Here is a 22,141-nt window from a genome sequence, read left to right as displayed (position 1 = left end):
ACTACTGGTTGTATAGCTAATACTATCCACATGCTGGCTCTAACCTTTGTTTGAGAAAAGGGGATTTAGAAAAATGGGATAGCAACACACTATGATGACATCATCCTACAGAGAATGAGCCATCCTTTAAGACATTTAAAAAACACAGGGATGCAAGACTGAGGCCTCTGCTCCATTACACCAGTACATCACCTCATGACTTTTCTCTAATCTTACTCTAGATGAACTCTACTTCACCCTTTTGCAACAATTCCTTCATTGTGAATCATTTCTTTTTAATTGATGATCCTACAATGATACACCATTAACACCCAAAGTCCATAGCTTAAAGAATTTACTCTTGCTGGTCCACACCCTGCAGATTTCCACAAATGTGTAACAACAAGTACGTTACATAGTATTTTCAGTGCCCTAAAAATCCTCTGTGCCCTGCCTATTCACCCTTCTTGTCACTCCAAACCTTTGGCAACCACTAATCTTACTATCTCCATAGTTTTGCCTTTTCCAGAATGTCATATAGTTGGAATCATATGGTATATAGCCTTTTGAAATTAGCTCCCATCGCTTAATAATATGCCCTTAAGGTTCCTCCATGTCTTTTTATGACTTGATAGCTCACTTCTTTTTAGCAGTAAATAACACTCCGTTGTCTGGATGTGACACAGTTTATCTAGTCACTTACTAACTGAAGGACATCCTGCTTATTTACAAGTTTTGACTATTATGAATAAAGCTATGAAGATATCCATGTAAATGTTGTGTGGAATTAAGTTTCCACTTCTTTAGGTAAATACCAGAGAATATGACTGCAGGGTAGTATGGTAAAAGTATGGTTAACTTTCTAAGAAACCACCAAACTAAATTCTGGTGTACAGCAGCTGTACCCTTTTGTCTCCTCACCAATAGGAATGAGAGTTCCTGTTGTTCCACATCCTCACCAGCATTTGTGTGCTCAGTGCTCTGGATTGTGACCATTCTAGTAGGTGTAGTGGTATCTTGTTATCCAGTCTTCTTTTTCTTTTTTAAACAAAATAGATGTATTCCAATTCTCTCTTTGTCCGAGTATTATTTTTAAGCATCAGGAATGTGCATAAAAATTTATGTACAGGGCCTCCCCTGGTGGCACAGGCGGTTGAGCGCCGTGCTGTGAAGCTGTCTGCAGCCTCTGCAGTGCCAGTTCAATCCCAGCTGGCAGGTGAGGGTCCCACATGGCGCGGCAGACCTCTCCTGTTGTGCCCGCTGCTCCCCTCAGCAGCATATTTCATCAGTCTGCCTGTTCTGTTCCCCGCTCTGACTCTGGTGAATCCTCTTGCCTTCCCACGCATCTGGCCTATACCCCAGTTCTTGTATAAAATAAATAAATCTTTAAAAAAAAATTTATGTACAAAAAATGTCCATCAGGGAATCATAATAAAAACAAAACAAAGCTGGAATCACCTACACATTCAACAGTAGGAAAAATCCTATCAAGGTCTGACTATAAAAATGGAATTCCAGGGCCTCCCCGGTGGCGCAGCGGTTGAGCGCTGGGTTGCGAAGCTGCCCGCAGCGTCTGCGGCACCGGTTCGATCCCCCTGCTGCTCCCCGGCCACCGGAGGAGGGTCCCACATGGCGCCCAGACCTCTCCTGCCGCCCGCTGCTCCCCTCAGCAGTGTACTTCGGTCCTTCTGCCTGCTCTGCTCCCCGCTCTGGCTCTGGTGAATTCTCTCACCCTCCCGTGCTTCTGACTGTACCCAGTGCATGTATAAACAAAAACAAACAAACAAACAAATAAATAAATAAGCATGCCTCTATTTAAAAAAAAAATGGAATTCCAGGGAGTCATTTAAATCATGTCTTCACAAAAACCAACCAAAACAAATCATTGATATCTCACTGTAGAACTGAGGCTAACTTAGCTCTAGAGGGCCAGAATGAAAAGCAAAGATAGCAAAAGAGGAACCAATAGTAACATCCATTTGAGGAAATGTGAACCTATAGCCCCAACATTATTCTAATAAAAATAATTTAAATAAAAACAGCAAAGTATCCCAACCCTGCATCTTCAAAATATTAAACACCAAGTCAAATGTTCATGATATATAGCAAGGATAGCATATTGTACATGAGTAATACAGTTCCAATCTATGTATATATTCATGAAAATACCCTTGAAAGTAAAATCAAGGGAGAGGATTAAGTGATTTTATTTGTATCAAAATTTCCTTTGTTTTCAAGTTTTCTAAAATGTATCAGTACCTGTAACATACTTAGCACATAGTAGATACCTCAACAGTTTATCCTGTTGTAGGTGAAAGGTTTGTAGAGGTTATCTTAAATGACTATTCTTGTGAGACTATATAATACAAATGTTCTTTTGCTTTTCAACTGTCAAACTACAATGACACTAAGTATACACGTGAGATGTTTCTAAAATTTTGCAACCCAAGGCAGGTAGACACTTTTTGTGTCCAGGTTATATTCTCAGAGACATAAACAATCTGCCTGTTTGTTCTGCTCCCCACTTTTGTCTCTGGTGAATCCTCTCACCCCCACCCTGCAAGACCCCCCCCAACACTGCACCTCTGGCATACAACCCAGCTGTTGTATGCACAAAATAAATCAATCTTTAAAAAAAAAAAAAAAAACAGGGCTTCCCTGGTGGTGCAGGGGTTAAGACGCAACCTATGAAGCTGACCACAGCCATCGCACCACGAATTTGATCCCATGAATTCGATCCCTGGCCAGGGAGCAACCCACGTGGCACAGGAGACCTCTCCTGACTCGCCCGCTGCTCCCCTTAGCAATGTATTTCAGTCAATCTGCCTATTCTGTTCCCCACTCTGTCTCTTGTGAATCCTCTCAACCCCGCACCTCTGGCCTGTCCCCCTGTTCTTGTATGCATAAATAAATAAATGTATAAAATAAAATTAAATTAAATTAAATTAAATTAAACAGAGACATAAAGGTTGCACACACAAAGCTCTAAATAATTTCATCCATGGGCTCACTAAACATTAATATTTATTTATTTATTTTTATTTTTTTAAAGATTTATTTATGTATTTATTTTTAATGCTGAATATTAGATTGTCACATTCTTCTAGGCTAGAAAGTGCACCTCAAATCAAAAAGAAAGAGAATGAAAAAACACAATGCTATAATGATCCACTGCTACAATAGGTAAGCATTACAGCAGGTATGTCTGTCTATAACATCAAGTTGGAATTTTGATTAGCACTTTCCCCCTCTGAGACTACGTTATTACCTTGCTACCGCTCCAAAGGACTGTCATAATTCTTACAGTTATAGGGGTCACTTTTAGAGTCTTAAGAAAATTCAAAAGGTGCAAACAGCTTACAAAATATTTCTTTCTACCAGAGCATTCAGAAAAGTGGGACCTCTTTATAACATCATTTGACTTAGAGCAAAAGCGTTTTTCCTGAATGATTTTCAAAATTTTCATTGTAAGGAAGTAAACACGGCTACACAGGAACTATCAGAACAGGGAGCATCAACTACCCAGCATCATTAAGCCCCTCACCCTTTACCTGAATCAACAGTCTATCAAAACTCTACTTGGAGATGTCAACTGAAGCAGAAAAATGGGTAAAAGCCAGCTACTTCCCACATGGCACCTTCAACATGATGACTGAGCGCAAAATCATAGCCATGCTTCTCAGGCAATAATCAAATCCTTGTCATAAAGAAACATTTATAGTGAAGTTAACACAGATTTCAGTTTTGACAGCAAGAGGACATTTCCCCAATCTTAAAAGTCTCAAAAACTAACTTCTAGGTATGCCTTCTATTAGAATAAAACAAACATTGGAGGAAAATGCACAGAACATTCTTCCACACGATGCCTTCCACACATAATCGAGGCCTTTTCATTCCCTCTAAAAGACAACATCCCAAGAAAATGAAATAGAACAGGTCAAGGCTAATCCCAATACTCACCCTTAAACTGTCTCCAGACAGGAATAAGTTGTAGGGATTGAGGATTCGCTCATAATGCCCTCTAATATGTGAGCCCACAGCTTTGCCAGGAGCAAAGCCCATCTTGGTGGCAATCTTTGTCCATTTTCTATCCTTGCAAACAACTGCAAAGCCACCTTCTTCTGCAACCAACTGTCAAATAATACAGCAAAAGAAATTTGAAAATATCTATTTGGAAATTATTTCTCATTCTCACATGCCTATGGCTGCAAAACCCAAATGTTCTAAGGTTGTAGTGATCTTTTCAAAATACACTTTCAAAGTCAAAAGAAAAGGTACATGCACTTTCAATTTTAAGCTAGAAAGTTAAATCACTTTTCACAACAATCCACAAGCATTTTTAAATGTACCCCACAGAAACTACTTCTCAGTTCCCCAAGGTATCAAGATTTTCTGGGAGGAAGAACTAGACAGAAAATTTTAAATCTCTAATAAAGAAGGGGGTCCTCACTACCTGGCCCTACTCATTGACCTTAAAAATCTCCAGAGAAACTAGAGTAGACAGGATGGCAGCATGTCAGTGGAAAGAACGGAAGCTTTACATTTAAGTGAAACTGAAGTTAAGGTACTGAATTATCACATCATCTTTTTGCTGAGTCAATTTTCTCTTTCTAGAACTTTTCTTGTCTGCAATAAAACAGAAAGGAATATCTTACAGAACTATTGTGAAGCTGAAAAACAGGTAGTGGCAAAATGTTTCAAGTTAAGAGTCTCATTTTACATATTTCAAATAGTCTGTTTTAAAGTCAAAGAAGACCAAATTCATGCTTGCCAGAAAGATTATTAAATGAGAGAGAAAATCATTAGAGGATCATTTTACCTTATTAAGCTGAAACAAGTCCAAGATCTTCCTCTCCACATGTGGAATTTTCAGAGTACTTCCCTGTAACTCCCAATATTTTGCAATCTGGTCCAAGAAATTCAATTTTACACGAGTTTGAGCCTAAATGAGAAAGAACTGAGTTTTAACCTTACATTGCTAATCTGAAAGCTCTTGTCTTCAAACTGTACCTCTGGCATGTTCACTCCTAGAATCTTTAAGTGCAATACCACTTCTGAATTCAATAGAGGAAGCTGCTAAATATATACAAAATACAAAGTGGTTGCATAATTAAATAGGCAACAAATGGTTGACTCTACCATGTTGGCACCCTCTACCATGTGCCAGGCAAAGACTGACACACTCAATAATCCCACCCATGATGGGAGCAGACACTCTGAAAGGTGCTTCATTTAAGGATGACTAGAAAAGCCTTAAATTTTGTGTGACTGATAAAATTACATAACAAGTTTCTTTATTCTCACCCCCCCCCCTTCATCTTTTCATAATTTGGGTATTTTTAAGGTCTGTTATCTTCAAACACAAATCTGAAAACAAATTTACAATACTGTTTTTATACCAATTTTAGGAACTCCTAATACCTTAAGGATAACAGGAAACCAGGGAAACTTTCTAAAATTCCTTAACAAATTATTACCATTGTTTCCATATCTTTTTATTTCAATCTGTCCTTTTCTTTTTTCCATCTTATAAAATAATAGTTTTCATTTTAGAGCTTTAATCTTGTACAAAACCAAAATTTGAGGTCAATATTCAGATGTCCCCAACAACATGCAAGACCTTAAAGTTAGTTCCCATCTCCTATTTTTCAAATTCAACTTGAAAATACATATACTAGCTGCCACACCAAGGTGCACAATATTCCAAAGGACATATGTTCCATTTAAGTTAAGAATGGTTAGCATAAAACAAGAAAGCAAGGCTCAACACTAAAATCAATTTAGCAAAATATTAATGTAAACACCTACCTCTATGTTAGCAATACCCAAACTTTATGTATCCTATACTTAGAATTTCAATAGCACAGAGACTGAGGAAACATTTTCACTGTCAAGGGTCCCCTGTATGCCTCACTCCTTCTTGGGAAATTTAAGTGTGTTATGAATTCTAAGTGAAAACAGATATTTGGAAATGAATTCGAGCTCCGAATTTTTTCCACTAACAGTTCTCAAAGTACATAACTTACAAAATTCAAATTCTAGAGGCTGTCATATGAATTTAGGACAGAAGTGCATTAAATTATAAACCAACAATTACTGATAAAAATCAGTGTTTTAATGGAATTTGGTTTGCTGCAAAGGTTTTCTTACTATTTGACTCAATGTGATTATCAATCACTGGCCATATTTTAGTTTCATAACAGCCACTAGATTTGAGGTAGAAGAGTGCTAAAAAGGCCCTTCTGGAATATAGGCAACCAGAACAGCAGTTAAGACATTACCTCCAATTCATTCAGCCTCTGGATGCGTGGGGTAAAATGAAGTTTATCAACATCACATGCAAATGGTGGCTGCCAATCCTGGGGAGAAGCAGAGGCTTTTATTAGAAGAATTATGCTTCTGACATTAAAAAAAATGTTTTAAAATGAAAACCTGGGCTCCCACCCACTCTCTGCAGTATGATACTTCAATTGCTCACAATGCTGGAACTTGCTTCCCAAGGGACAATTTTCCTTCGAAGGTTTTCAAGAAAGCTGTGCTATGAAACATCAAAAGTTTCCGGGAAGCAGAATGCCAGTGCCTCTGGGCAAAAGGGTAGCTTTGACCAATATGGTGGCTACTGGGGGCTGCACGCTTGTGTATTACATTATATAAAAAAACTTTTTTTTTTTTTCCAGGGCTTCCTATTGCCAACTGGCACTTGAGCAGAACCATAGCCACTCTAGAGCAATGGAAGCTCCCGGCACTCCTCTCAATATATACTATCTTCAAATCATTGACAAGTACAACTTCATGGATATTGCTTATGCCCTGCTGAAGATTCCTGTTTAAGGATCAAGTAAGAAGGGAATGTTAAATCACCTAACACAGAGTTTGCCCCTTTTAGAGATGGTGCCTTCAGGAGATCTTCTTACACGTCAAGGATGGTCAACAAGATTCCCATGTTCAAGCTCAATGGTGACAATGGTGAAGAAAACAGGAACAAAGGTGACAAAAAAGACCCAGTTTGCTCCAAGTGCAGCCTTCCTGCATCTCCACTGCACCTGGGTGCAAGTGATTTTTCCAGCCACCAGGGGGAAGACAAGACAGTTGTACTGGCCTGTGGTAACTTCAGTAAAATTTTAATTTGAGGGCCTCCCTGGTGGCCTAGTAGTTAAGTCTCAGTGCTATCACCAGTCGGCCAGGAAGCTGACCCACATATGGGGCAACAGACCTCCGTCTAGCCTGTTGCTCCCTTTAGCAGTGTATTTCAGTAAATCCACCTATTCTGTTCCCCACTCTGTCTCTGGTGAATCCTCTCACCCCTGCCCCTCCCCAGTACCTCTGGCCTACACCCCAGTTCTTCTATGCAAATATAAAAAAAATTTTTAAAGTCTATAAAAAAAGGAATTCTAATTTGATGCCAGCTACTGTGGATTTTTATTTAATCAGAAAGAAACTTTTAAATTTAAAATAATGTATTTGAAGGTTCTCTATGCAATAGCAAAAGCAAAGAATAGAAGCAGTCAGCATTTAAAATTACATAAAATTAAAACCTGGGTTAATTATAGCATGTGTTATCTCTAACTAGTCAAACAAAACAGAACATATAGTAATAGTCTCTCAAGACTTTTTTCCACCAAATCAGCAAAATATACCTTTCCCCAAATAAACAATATATTCTACTGCACTCCTGCTCACACTCTTCCAATTGATCAATGTCACTGAGCCCCAACAGCTGCTGAAAAACAAATAGCCTCTTTAGGGGAGACTTTCACTCCTCTAGTCCATGCAACTATCCTTTCTTTTACAAAACACTTTTTAAAATGTAAATGCCTCTAAGCTACAATGTATATATAACTTTCTATTTACATTTTCTATTGTAAAACTAGGTAAATTCTTTTGTGGGGGTAGAAGAAAAAGTGATATCTAAAACCGATTTTAAGGGCCTCCCCGATGGCGCAGCGGTTGAGCGCTGGGTTGCGAGGCTGCCCGAGGCCTCTGTGGCGCCGGTTCAATCCCCGGCTGCTCCCTGGCCTCTGTAGGAGGGTCCCACATGGCCCGCAGACCTCTCCTGCCGCCCGCTGCTCCTCTCAGCAGTGTACTTTGGTCCTTCTGCCTGCTCTGCTCCCCGCTCTGGCTCTGGTGAATTCTCTCACCCTCCCGCACTTCTGACTGTACCCAGTGCATGTATAAACAAACAAATAAACAATAAATAAATAAATAATAAAAAATACATGCCTCTTTAAAATAAATAAATAAAAAATAAAACCGATTTTAAAAATCATCCTTACCATAGTTACTGACGTCGGTTCTAAAAAATTGCTATCATGATAAATTAATCAGAATGAAGGGATAATGAATCCTTGCCTATACATGGAGGAAACTGCAAACAAATGTCCACAGTACAGGAAAGCTAAAGGTATAAAAATCATGCTGTACTAACAGGTACAGTTTCTGACTAACTGGTGGAGATGGAGAGAGGTGACGGGGTGTGCACAGCACTGTGAATGTACTATGGTCACAGTACTGCCCCTGAAAAGGGTTACAACAGAAAATTTTGTATAGTGTATTATTTTCACAAAAAATAAGCAATGAAAGACAAATTATGCCATAGTATAGGTCTTTATTGACCTCATAAGATTCTCCTTGCTTATGTTAAGGAAGGAAATGATAAGTTATTCAATAGAAAAGTAAAACATTAGAAAGGTAGATAGCAAAATGTTTATAGTGTTTGTGGTGGTAGGATTATAGGTGGTTTTCTTTTCCTTTCTTACCCATTTTACATATAATATACTTTACTAATAACTATTAAATATAATTTCAGATTAGTAAAACAAGTTAATATACAGAAGTTCATTCACCCAATTTCACAACTAACAAACTTATTCTAAGAAAGCAATTCACCCAGAGTCAATATGCATGCATAAAATTTGCACAATTTTGTTAGGAAGGTGTGATTATTATGGTGTTATAACACTCAATATTACACAGCTGGTACAAAAGCTATTATTACAAAAAGCTTAAAACAATAATAAAAATTACAGAAAAATGGAAAAATTTTATTAACTCATACAAGAAGAAACGGTCAATAAATGATTGGTGTCCACAGCACTCAAAATTCAAGATATATACAAGAACTCCCTGCATTTACCTAACAGATTAAAAACATGCATACCACCAGTACTAGCATCATGTGAGAAAGTGTTTGCCCTGTGATAGACCAGTACAACCTCCCTGGAGGGCAATTAGAAAGCACCTTATTTTGTTTTCTTTTTTTAATTTATTTATATATTTTTTTTAATTTTTTACATCATTGTTCATTTTTAAACAATATTTGCACCACCCCCCCAACCCCTCAGGTGTAGTCCCAATAGTTTCCTTCACCAATGCACCGGTGCACCATCACCTCAGCCCGCTGTGCTCCTCCCTCCCTCCCTCTGATCCCTCTCCCTCCTCCTCCCCTGCAGTATGTCTCTGATTTATAATTATCCATTTTTGCTTTGTTGCGTTTTGTACTGTTATTATTTTTTTACGCTGATGTCTTATTTGGTTCCTCTATAAACCTGCTATAAGTGAAACCATCCGATATTTTTCTTTTTCCTTCTGGCTTATTTCACTGAGCAGAATTCCTTCTAACTCCATCCATGTTGCTGTGAATGGCATGAGTTTATCTTTTTAGCTTGCTGAATAATATTCCATTGTGTATATATGCCACATCTTCTTGACCCAGTCATCTATTTTTGGGCATTTGGGTTCTTTCCAGGTTTTACCTATTGCAAATAGTGCTGCAGTAAACATAGGTGTACAGGTGTTCTTTTGAATCAATGTTTTGTGCCCTTTGGGTAGATCCCTAGTAGTGGAATTCCCGGGTCGTATGGTAGCTCCATTTTTAGTAGACTTAGGAACCTTCAAACAGGAAAGCATCTTATTTTCTTTTTAAAGATTTATTTATTTATACAAGCACTGGGTTCAGTCAGAAGCACAGGAGGGTGAGAGAATTCACCAGAGCAGAGAGCACAACAGGCAGACTGCCAAAGTACACTGCTGAGGGGAGCAGTGGGCGTGGCAGGAGAGGTCTGCACACCATGTGGGCCCCTCACTGGCGGCTGGGGATGGAACCCGGCCCTGCAGAGGCTGCAGGCAGCTTTGCAGCCCAGCGTTCAACAGCTGAACCAAGGGGGAGGCCCCAAGCATCTTATTTTATTTTATTTTTTTATATAGAGGCATGTTTTCTTTCTTTCTTTCTTTGTTTTGTTTATACATGCACTGGGCACAGTCAGAAGCGCAGGAGGGTGAGAGAATTCACCACAGCCAGAGCGGGGAGCAGAGCAGGCAGAAGGACCAAAGTACACCGCTGAGGGGAGCAGCGGGCGGCAGGAGAGGTCTGCGCTCCATGCGGGACCCTCCTCAGGTGGCCGGGGAGCAGCCGGGGATCAAACCGGCGCCGCAGAGGCCGCGGGCAGCCTCGCAACCCAGTGCTCAACCGCTGCACCACTGGGGAGGCCCCAAGCATCTTATTTTTAAAGGACCTCTGACCCCCCCCAGATCCTCTGGCAGTAATATACTCCACAAAATACTTATTACCACTCATAGCATCAGGATATAGAAACAGGGGAATTCACAGCAGAATTGTTTCACTTAAAACTTTAATACCACCAGTGAAGAATACGCTAATATAAGTTGGTGTGTATGTAAATAACAGTAAAAGTCTTCATCATAATAAAAAATACCTCGTATAAAAAATATATAGATGTTCTAAATAAGGAAAGATACCAAGGACTACCTAAGTAGAAATTTAAGACATACAAAGTGATATCAATATTACATATGCAAATTTCAAAGACTATCATAAGTAAGGGAAGTCTGTATTTCAAATCTATAATGAATTTTTCTTTTAGCCCAAGAGTAAAAGGTTTAGTTTTAGTGATGAATTTACATAAAAAGGCCCACTGGTAATGGCCAATAAAATACACATCAAAAATAGATTACATTTTGCCGCAATTTTTTTTAAAGGGAAAAAAGCAGATTATAAACTGGTACATGTTATTTCTTGACACAACAAAAAAGAAAAGAAAAGAAAAGAAAAGAAAAGAAAAGAAAAGAAAAGAAAAGAAAAGAAAAGAAAAGAAAAGAAAAGAAAAGAAAGAAAGAATAAAGAAAAAAATGAACACATTAACTGTTAAAAAGAAGGCAGTTACAGATAAGGCCTTCAAGTGTTTAATGTTCTACTGCATCTTCAACAAAGATCCCATCTAATGTTCAAATGTCAATTAAAGACGTACAATCTTTGTTAATAAACTTAGAAATGTGGCTTTTTCCATCCTTGGTGAAAAGATGAAAGTGATTTGGTTTTGTTTAACTTGACAAGTAAAGATACAGAAAGCAATGTATTTAATTATACAAAATATAATGTACTAGAAGGAAATGACACCAATTCTTAAAATTTTATGGCAGGTTAGTAGAAAAACCATTACTGCTGAGAGCTTTGCTCTCTAAAACTTTATAAAAGCTGTAGGTTTTCTAAATGAATTGATCTGGGTTGAAGGTTACATAAAAAACGTATCAAAGATAACGTGTCAGAATATTCAAGTAAATGATTAACACACTGTCCAAGTGACCTGAAATTTGATCGACTAAAATGATTGGGTAATATATATATTAATTAAACCATTGGGTAATATATAATGATTAATCAAATACACCAAAACACTATGATACTGAAATTAATTTTATCTTAAGTATAGGGCCTCCCTGGTGGTGCAGCAGGTTGAGTGTAGCACTGTGAGGCTGTCCGCAGCCTCTGCAGCGAGGGTTTGTTACCCCGCTGGCCAGGGAGATACCCACATGGCATGTCAGACCTCTCCAGTCTTGCCCACTGCTCCCATCAGCAGTGTTTTTCAATCAGTCTGCCTGTTCTGCAACCTGCTCTGTCTCTGGTGAATCCCCTCACCCTCCCACGTCTCTAGCCTATACCCCAGTTCTTGTATAAATAATAAAAATAAATTAAAAAAATTATCTTAAGTGTATATATTACATACATAAGTATATACATTATAGTTTTAGGTTTAAGGTTTTTGTCTTTGTGCTTATTACATAACTTAAGCTTACTGTATCTCCAATATTTCAAATTAAATGAATCTAATAAATGAAGTTTTTTTTTTAAGATTTATTTATTTATTTATACAAGCACTGAGTACAGTCAGAAGCGCGGGAGGGTGAGAGAATTCACCAGAGCCAGAGTGGGGAGCAGAACAGACAGACTGACAAAATACACTGCTGAGTGGAGCAGCAGGCGGCAGGAGAGGTCTGTGTGCCATGTGGGACCCTCACCGGTGGCCAGGGATCGAACCGGTGCTGCAGAGGCTGCAGGCAGCTTCGCAGCCCAGCGCTCAACCGCTGTGCCACCAGGGGAGGCCCTAATAAATGAAGTATTAATAAAAGACCGAATCATATGTCATTAAGGAAGTTTACATGGTAGGCATAATATGTATAAAACTAAAGAAATTGTTTCAGATGATCAACCCAACCCCATAATAAACACAGAACACTGAAAATTTTCTCTCCAAAATGAGGTAAATATTACTCAGTTTTGACATTTGTATTGTCAACTGCAAGCTGCATTCCAATTAAAGACTTATATATGACTTGTAATGCTAATAGTCATATTGAACTAAAATATCCGTAGCAAATTCCGGCCTCAATGGGAGGCCAGAATTGCACAGGAGTAAGGAGTGCAGGGGAGGGGGTTGACAGCATGGGGGATCCATTGAAGAAGGGAAGAGAGCATACTAAAGTCTCTAGGAGGTAAAAAATTTTTGAAATAGAAAAACAATCCTCAAATTAAGTAGCCAAACAAAGTCTGTACTTAGAAATAGTAATTTGGGTTTCACACTTGTGTCTTAGTGAGTGAGATATTTCATATCATCTAAAAAAAACTTTTAGCCTCTACCAATAAAAAGGTTCATAAAATCATTTTTCTAACATAAAAACAGCATTTTCATACCAACTAGGTATTACAAGAATTCACAGATTGCAAGCAGTCGCATATAAATTCCCTGCTGAGATTCACTTTAATTTAAAATCTTTTAAATAGTCTAAATCTTTCAAAATAAAAATAAACTGTATTTTTCAAAAACTATTATTTTCCTGAGTACTAGACAATAAATTCCTCAGGAAGACACTTATGTAGAAAGATGAGGCTTCCCATTCCTCAGAGAGGCCTGAGAAACAACAGGTAACATTTTCCTTAGTGGCAGCACTAAGGAAACAATAACTTAGCAACAATAACTTAGAGAACATTTAACTAAGAGAAATGTTTGATAAACTTAGCTTGTGAGACAAGAATTTTCATAGGATGCTAAGGGTTTTTCATGATGTAAGGAAAATTTACTGTTAAAAGGCCCACTATCAGCATCCTCATTAATATACAATACTGTTTTAATCTAATTAGAGGCTGTCACTACCTGATAATCAGCAAAATAATAAAGTGTACTCTATACAGAGTCTCAAGAGGTGGTTCACTGACTCCCTGCACCAAGGAAAACAATTAAAAATCCATGTCAAAAACAAATTCTGATAAGTTTACAAAGATACCATTAACTAAGGACTAAAGCTTTGCTCTAATTGCATACATCCTATTAAACCGGTCGTCGTGGAATAAATGCACTCACAGGTATTTATCCAATGCCGAGAATTAAACTAATGTTCTAAGTCCACATTCTTGTGGTATATACACACAATGGAATACTATTCAGCAATCAAAAAAGAACTTGTGCCATTTGCTGCAACATGGATGGAGCTAGAAGGAATTATGAAATAAGAAGGAAAAGGGAAAATATCAAATGGTTTCACTTAGAGGAGGAATATAGAGAAACCAAATAAGGCATGGGGGGGGGAGAATAATAACAACAAAAAACACAACAAAACAAAACAAAAACAGATAACTATAAACCAGAGATATTCTGCCGGGGAGGGGAAGAAAGAGGGATTGGAACGAGGGAGGGGGGAGCACAGGGATCTATGGTGATGGTACAGGGGTGAGTTGGTGGTGAAAATTCTATGGGGACTACACCTGAGAGAAGAAAGCAAACATTGTTTAAAAATGAACAATTATGTAAAATATATATAAACAAATCAAGAAAAACAAATTCTCAATTTCAACATTAACAGAAAACTAAAGTGCAAAATTCTAAGACTACGAACAAGAATTTATTTATTTTTTAATTTTTTAAAAAAGATTTATAAATAAATCTTTATACAAGCACTGGGTACAGTCAGAAGTGCAGGAGGGTGAGAGAATTCACCAGAGCCAGAGTGGGGAACAGAACAGGCAGACTGACGAAATACACTGCTGAGGGGAGCAGCGGGCGGCAGGAGAGGTCTGTCGCACCATGTGGGACCCTCACCCAGCGGCCAGGTATTGAACCAGTGCTGCAGAGGCTGCGGGCAGCTTCGCAGCCCAGCACTCAACTGCTGCACCACCAGGGGAGGCCCCAAACAAGAATTTATTTTAGTATTTTAAAGAATGTCAGAACCTTTTAAAGAGGCATGACAAGACTTTTCAATTTGATCCCTTCTCCCTGTGCTTAACCAAGGCATGGTAACATATGAAGATTTGAGTAATGTATATATGAAATATAACCTAAGAGGAACTTTCTCATAAATATAATGGATTTATGTCAGTAAGATGTCAAACACCGGGCCTCCCCGGTGGCGCTGCGGTTGAGCGCTGGGTTGCGAAGCTGCCCGCGGCCTCTGCGGTGCCGGTTCGATCCCCGGCTGCTACCCGGCCACCGGAGGAGGGTCCCGCATGGCGCGCAGACCTCTCCTGCCGCCCGCTGCTCCCCTCAGCAGTGTACTTTGCTCCTTCTGCCTGCTCTGCTCCCCGCTCTGGCTCTGGTGAATTCTCTCACCCTCCCGCGCTTCTGGCTGTACCCAGTGCATGTATAAACCAAACAAACAAATAATAAATAAATAAATAAATAAATAAATAAATAAATAAATAAATAAGACATGCCTCTAGAAAATTAAAAAAAAAAAATAAAGATGTCAAACACCTACAAAAATGGAAGAAGAACTAGATGCATTATAACCTTATAAATCCCCACTTGTAAGTTATAAAAACAAGCAGGGTCGGGCCTCCCCGGTGGCGCAGCGGTTGAGCGCTGGGTTGCGAAGCTGCCCGCAGTCTCTGCGGCGCCGGTTCGATCCCCGGCTGCTCCCCGGCCACCGGAGGAGGGTCCCACATGGCGCGCAGACCTCTCCTGCCGCCCGCTGCTCCCCTCAGCAGTGTACTTCGGTCCTTCTGCCTGCTCTGCTCCCCGCTCTGGCTCTGCTGAATTCTCTCACCCTCCCGCGCTTCTGACTGTACCCAGTGCATATATAAACAAACAAACAAAACAAATAAATAAATAAAGCATGCCTCTATAAAAAAAAAAAAAATACATCTTTAAAAAAAAAAAAAAAAAACAAGCAGGGTCACTATTTAGGAGTCCCATTGTAAGTCCACTTGCCGTTTAATGACCGATGTCTACAGGAAAGGCTTTGTCATACAAAGGACTAAACTTGATTTCCTCCAAATAAAAACAAAATGCTTTAGTTGATAATGCTTCTTCTCCCTACTTCTTGCTTCCCTCAGGTTAGGCTTTATACCCAGCAGTTTTAATTAGGTACCCATTTGTTCAAAAGCCTATTTAAGATGTCCCATCTTTAGTGAGTCTTTAATAAAAAACAATGAAACTGGGCCTCCCCTGATGGAGCAGGCGGTTGCGCGCCGCACTGTGAAGCTGTCCGCAGCCTCTGCAGTGCCGGTTCAATCCCGGCCGGCCAGGGTCCCACATGCGCAACAGACCTCTCCAGTCTCGCCCGCTGCTCCCCTCGGCAGTGTATTTCATCAGTCTGCCTGTTCTGCTCCCCGCTCTCTGGTGAATCCTCTCACCCTCCCGCAAATCTGGCCTATACCCCAGTTCTTATTTAAATAAATAAATCTTTAAAAAATAAAATAATAAAAATAAATAAAAACAATGAAACTATGAAACCACATTTTTGTATCTTAAATTAGAGGCTCTTAAGTTACATAGCAAACTGAGTATATGTGGATTTTTCTGGGAAAGTCTAATTTCATCAGCGTCTCAGAGAGGTCTGTAATCTTAAACCCTGGCAATAATTCTGGCATTCATTAAAAAATTTAATAATAGCACCTCCAAAATGTAATAACAGTACCTCCAAATTTATACTACAACTTACTTTCTTTTGATCCCTTCTCCCTGTACTTAACCAAGGCATGGTAACATATATAAGACAATGACTCCTCCAAACCTCAGCTGGAAACTGTATAGTGTAGGAAGAAAGAGAATTACTGTACTTAAATAAAGTTCTTTCCAGCCAAATGAGGCATCTCAACCTCTCCACTTGAAAAGTACAGACAATGGCTACCTTTAGAACTATGGTAAAAATTGAAATTACAAATGTAAAGTTTTATTTCTGTGCAGCAAAATATCATTATTACATTTTAACCACTGAAATATAAATGTTCCTCTAACAAAGTCACAGCAACTTCAACTTTCTTTTTTTAAAAGATTTATTTATGCATACAAGAACTGGGGTACAGGCCAGAGGTGTGGGGGTGAGAGGATTCACCAGAGACAGAGTGGGGGACAGAACAGGCAGACTGAGTGAAACACACTGCTGAGGGGAGCAGCGGGCGAGACAGGAGAGGTCTGCTGCGCCATGTGGGCAGTGGGCAGCTCCCTGGCCAGGGATGAAACTCCTGCTGCAGGGGCTGCTGATAGCTTCATAGATTGCATCTTAATCCTCACGCCACCAGGGAGGCCCTCAAAAACATCTGACCTCTAAACTCTTTACCTTTAAAAGCGCTAGCCTGGATTATTTATTTTGTTTTTGTTGAGTCCTGTGAGTTCTTTGTATATCTTTGTGATCAGTCTCTTACCAGTTGACTGGAGTGCAAAGATTTTTTTCCCTATCAGTGGGGTATCTCTCTGTTTTGGTTAATGTCTCTTTTGCCGTGCAGAAGCTTTTCAGTCTGATGTAATCCCAGGTGTTTATCTTTTCCTTGACTTTCTGTGCTTTGGGTGATGAGTCTTTAAAGCTGATATTGCGATGTATGTCTTGTAGTGTTTTACCTATGTTTTCTTCTATATATTTTGCCCAAAAATAGATGTGGCATATAGAAGATGTAGCATCAAGAAGATATGGCATATATGCACAATGGATTATTATTCAGCAAGCAAAAAAGATAAACTCATGCCATTCACAGCAACATGGGTGGAGCTAGAAGGAATTATGCTCAGTGAAATAAGCCAAAGGAAAAAAGAAAAATATTGGATGGTTTCACTTATAGCAAGAATATAGAGGAACCAAATAAGACATCAGCGTAAAAAAATAATAACAGTACAAAACACAGCAAAGCAAAAACAGACAATTATAAATCAGAGACATTCTGCAGGGGAGGAGGAGGGAGAGGGATCAGAGGGAGGGAGGGAGGAGCACAGGGGACTGAGGTGATGGTGCATGGGTGCATTGGTGAAGGAAACTCTATGGGGACTATATCTGAGGGGGAGGGGGGAAGCAAATATTGTTTAAAAATGAACAATGATGTAAAAAATAAAAATTAAAAAAATAAATAAAAGTGCTAGCCTTCTAGTCCAACTCTAATTGGCATCTAGTTGCCAACTAGCAATTTTCACCATAGCAATTTCAATAAAGGTTAAATTTAAGGCTCCCTACCCCGCCTCCAATGCTCATATTAAAAGCACAGTGGTGCCATTTACCTTTCCCTTGGACAGTAAAACAAACATTAAAGAGAACAGACTCTGGAGAGTCACACTGTCTGCCTGTGTTCACATCCTGGCCCTACTCCATGCTATGGCTTTTAGACTCATCTCCCTGACCTTCCATACATGAAAAAACAGGATAACTATGAGACTTAAATGAAATAATACAGGGAAAGTCTTCAGATAGATGGCTGGCATTTACACAAAGTAAATGGTAAAAATCGTTACCTATTAGGAAATGCTTACATGGCAAAGTTTTAGTTTCAGAGGCCTGAAGTACACTCTCCCTGTTTGGGGATGGTGGTGGTTTTGTGGTTTCAATTTTCTAATCTTTTCATACAATAGTGTAAAATGGAATTCATAAATTAATATATGCTATACAAAGCCCATTAAATGTGTATTTTTCTGGTTTTGAGACACAGGCAACCTTGCATTTTAAAATAGAATATTCCATCAGATTTTCATGCTTGAAAAGCTTCTAAGACTGCTTAGGTTCCTAAATTCATGAGTAGAAGCAGGTAACAATGGATCTGCTGAGGAACTGATGGCAATGAATTCAGTCTATACGTTAAAATGCAACTCTAATGGGCAAGTCCATGTATGGTTCCATGATCGCAGAATTTTATATTAACCATGACATCCTGTGTGCCCTCCACATAAAACTTCCTGACTGTGTATTCTCTTATGAGGGCAAAGCTAGGCAACAATAGGTTTAAAATAAAGCTGGGTCCCTCCCTGGTGGTGCAGGGGTTAAAGTCAAGCTGTCACCAGCCACTACAGCAAGAGTTTGATCCACCAACAGGGAGCTGACCCACATGGCACAGCAGACCTCTCCTGTCTCACCTGCTGCTCCCCTCAGTAGTGTATTTCAGTAGATCAGCCTGTTCTCCCCATTCTGTCTCTGGTGAATCCTCTCAACCCCCTGCACTTCTGGCCTGTACCCCAGTTCTTGTATGCATAAAATCTTTTTTTTTAAAAAAAAAAAGCTATTTAAGAAAAATTATTCAAATTCTTGTGTTTTATATTCCAAACTCTTCTGACTCCACAGAGCTCAAGAAACAAAACATATCTGTTTGTTAATTTTCTTAAATTAACAAAATAACAAATTTAGACCAACATTTTAATGTTATTGGTTATACAGGGAAATGTAGTGTTTGCACTTCAGAAAATACTTCCAAATTTTCACCCCATAGAAGCCTGAATTACTTAAGTTTTTACCAAATCCCCTACTGGTTTCATTAAGGCTCTTAGATGGGTGAGTACAGAAACACACACAAATACAAGGCAAGGGAGAGAAATCTCTTACCCACAGAGCCTAGACTTATGCCTTCTCAGTGTTTCCCTTTTTGTTATTATAACAATGCTCCCATTTTTTTGGCCCCCTTTGAAAGGACCCTTTTCAAATTCTTAAAAATTGAGTGCCTCAAGGAGCTTCAGTTTAAATGACTTATCTGTTGATCTAAAAAAATTGAAAGACATTTTTAAAATGTCAATCATTTGAAAAGCAAAATACTGTACAATGAGAGGCACTTTGCAAATCTCTTTGCTGTCTAGTTTAATAGAAATAATCAAGATTTCAAATATAGTCCATACAAGTGTTTTTTGCAGTCACCAACAATCACTTCTTGGTCTATATTTTGTACAATGCGAAAATTTTTAGGAAAGGTTTACTTGTCAATCCAGTTTTTTCTCAAGTCCTACTACCAAAAAGATCCTGAAACTATCCATATAGTCATGAACTTTTTTTATAATTGCATTTTTTAAAAGTACCAAAATATAAGGATTTCGTTAAAACGCTAACTCACAGAGTCTAGCAAAAGCCATCAGTTTTCAGTTTCATGTTTAGAAGATTTCTGAATATAAAATATTCAGAATGGAAAGACAACATTTCTAGGATGATGTATTAGAAAAGAACAAAGCTGACCCTAAACAAGGCAGGGGCTGAAGGCACTGATTCAATACAATTAAAAATCCACACATAACTTGGCCATCCACATATGTGGGTTCCAGATCCTCAGATTCAACCAAACCCTATCAGCAGTTTGCTGAGTACATGCATCCCACCATCCCACCCACATGCCCAACTGCCCAAGCAGAGAAAAGGAAAACAAAAAAATGTATAAATGGACCCTCACAGTCCAAACTCCTGTTGTACAGGGATCAACTGTATAATGGTAACTAGGGTATATGTCATGGGATTAATTTCTAATCATTAGTTCTAATAAGTTTCTCATCACTTTTTACAAAACTTGACAATGATCACCTGTATTTGCAGGACCTCAAAATGACTTAAATGTATTATTGTCAAAATCGTGTGAAGATGTAAAATAATCTTTTCGTTGATACTGCTTCCCAAAGCTAAAAGAGTTTTCTTCCAAGCCACATATATATTGTTTTTCAAGCAAAAATGCGTCATGATTTTTCCGACAACCAATAGACGCACCGTAAGTATCATCATCTTAATAAAAGAACACAAGAAAATGGACCTTCCTGGTGGCGCAAGGGGATAAGATGCAACCTATGAAGTTATTGGCAGCCACTGCAACATGAGTTCAATCCCTGGCCAGGGAGCTACCCACATGGCACAGCAGACCTCTCCTGACTCACTCACTGCTTCCCTCAGCAGTGTATTTCAGTCAATCTGCCTTTTCTGCTCCCCACTCTGTCTCTGGTAAATCCTCTCACCCCCCACACCTTTGGCCTGTACCCCACTTCTTGTATGCATACATAAATGTTAAAATTAAAAAAAAAAAAAACAGAAGAAAATAACTGTCAAAGAGAGAGCCTTACTCTTCTACATATCCCTAATAGAGATCTACTAGAGTGATTAATTTGGATTTTGGATACTGCCAATGTCTTATCAGGTCTATATAGAAGCACTATTTTAAAGATTGACAACCCACTGAAAATGGATAGATCCCAAAAAGTTAGCTAGAAAACAGTATTTCTTTCAAGTCCTTGATAGCTATCTTATGATGACACAAATTATTGAACATGAGAAATTTCAAATCCATTTCCCCTATAGCAATTATATTAATAATTGGTGTAAATATTACTTAAATATTGCTACACCAAGCCATACAGGATTTATCAAGAAACTATGCTGCTACAGTTCTCCCCATTCCCAGTAAATTATTTAGTATTTTTTATTTTGTTTTCTTTCATACTTATGATCCCAGTGGAAAAAGACCATTTCTGGCAGAAAACTGAGGCTGCTATGATTATGAAAAGACTAAATACATCAGAAAGTTTGCAAAACTGATTTGTTTGTCAAGGAAAGGGTGTAGGAAAGAGATTGGACTCTGCCCCCTCAACCTTCCACCAGCAACACCCAAACCTACCTGGGCACCAAGGGCAGGCAAAGTTAAACATCCCACACCTAACTTTAAGGCCTCATTAGATCTGTAAACGCATGCTCTCCACCGTCAGTGCTTTACAGACTGGGCACTCCTAGAGATTCAAAATCAAGGTCAGGAAAAGGACAGTAATGATTAAAAATCAGTCTGAGCCTCAGAGAAGACACTGAAACATTACAAAACCTTTGTTTTGTTCCATGTCCATCTAAAGACAATTTTGTACTTAAACAAACAAAAAAAAAGAAACACATAGTGTAAGCCATACATTTCATTAAATGCAAATATGAAAGTTAGTTCTACTGAAATTAAGACATGACTGCAATTCTAACATTAAAAGTGGGAAAAAAATTTTTTTAGAATATCTCTTGTCCCTAATAGCCATAGCAAAAGTAAAAGACTGAAGTGTGAACCTGAACTAGAATTGCTAGAAAACTGCTGTTTATCCCGATGTCAGATCATTTAATATTTACACAAGGGCAGCTTGCCAGTCTATTCAATATGCTATAATTCTGACCATGCATTAATGGTAGATCTCCTGTTTAAAGAGAGATGGATGCACTAATACACAAGCATGCTCAGTTTGGGGTGGTAGATGACTGTCTTCCCTCCATAGATACTAACATAAATATATCCTATGATATACATCAAACCAAACTGTATAATTATTGCTCTGTTAGCACTATCAATTGCCATCAACTGCCATCAGTTTATTGCCACACTGAATATTCAATTTAATATTGAAAGATAACTCAGTTTAACCTAAAATATGAGGAAGCTGCAGCCAGATAAAACTGGTGCTGATTGAAAAGGCTGACTAGTATCAATGGAACACACACTATAAAAATTCTGTTATCTACTTTTCCAGGATATAAATAGAAGGATTTGCAGCTGTGCATGGGGTGGAGGCTTAAGAAAATCATCACCATGAAGTCATATTAAGACTGAAATATTAACTTCTCAACAAACTTCCTTTTATTTCCTTGGCTTCCCAACATATCTCCTGCAGCTTCCAGCGAGTTCTCTTTCTTCTTC

The 22,141-nt window shown here is 38.7% G+C and overlaps 1 protein-coding gene across 3 annotated transcripts in view; it reads right to left on the bottom strand.

The window, feature by feature from the left end:
- Positions 1-22,141, bottom strand: part of KDM5B (lysine demethylase 5B) — a gene marked incomplete at both ends in the record, with an annotated part of 71,265 nt that overhangs the window by 35,244 nt on the left and 13,880 nt on the right. For all 3 annotated transcript variants that reach the window (XM_084245996.1, XM_084245998.1, XM_084245997.1), the window contains 3 exons: positions 3,940-4,110; positions 4,799-4,921; positions 6,261-6,338. In XM_084245996.1, the coding sequence (XP_084102122.1) occupies positions 3,940-4,110; positions 4,799-4,921; positions 6,261-6,338 (372 nt within the window). The remainder of the gene's footprint in view (positions 1-3,939; positions 4,111-4,798; positions 4,922-6,260; positions 6,339-22,141) is intronic.

This window comes from Talpa europaea (genome assembly GCF_964194135.1).
Source record: "Talpa europaea genome assembly, chromosome: 10".
In the NCBI taxonomy this organism is placed as follows: domain Eukaryota; kingdom Metazoa; phylum Chordata; class Mammalia; order Eulipotyphla; family Talpidae; genus Talpa; species Talpa europaea.
The sequence above is the reverse complement of the archived record's forward strand: the minus strand, read 5'-3'. Positions and strand labels throughout refer to the sequence as shown.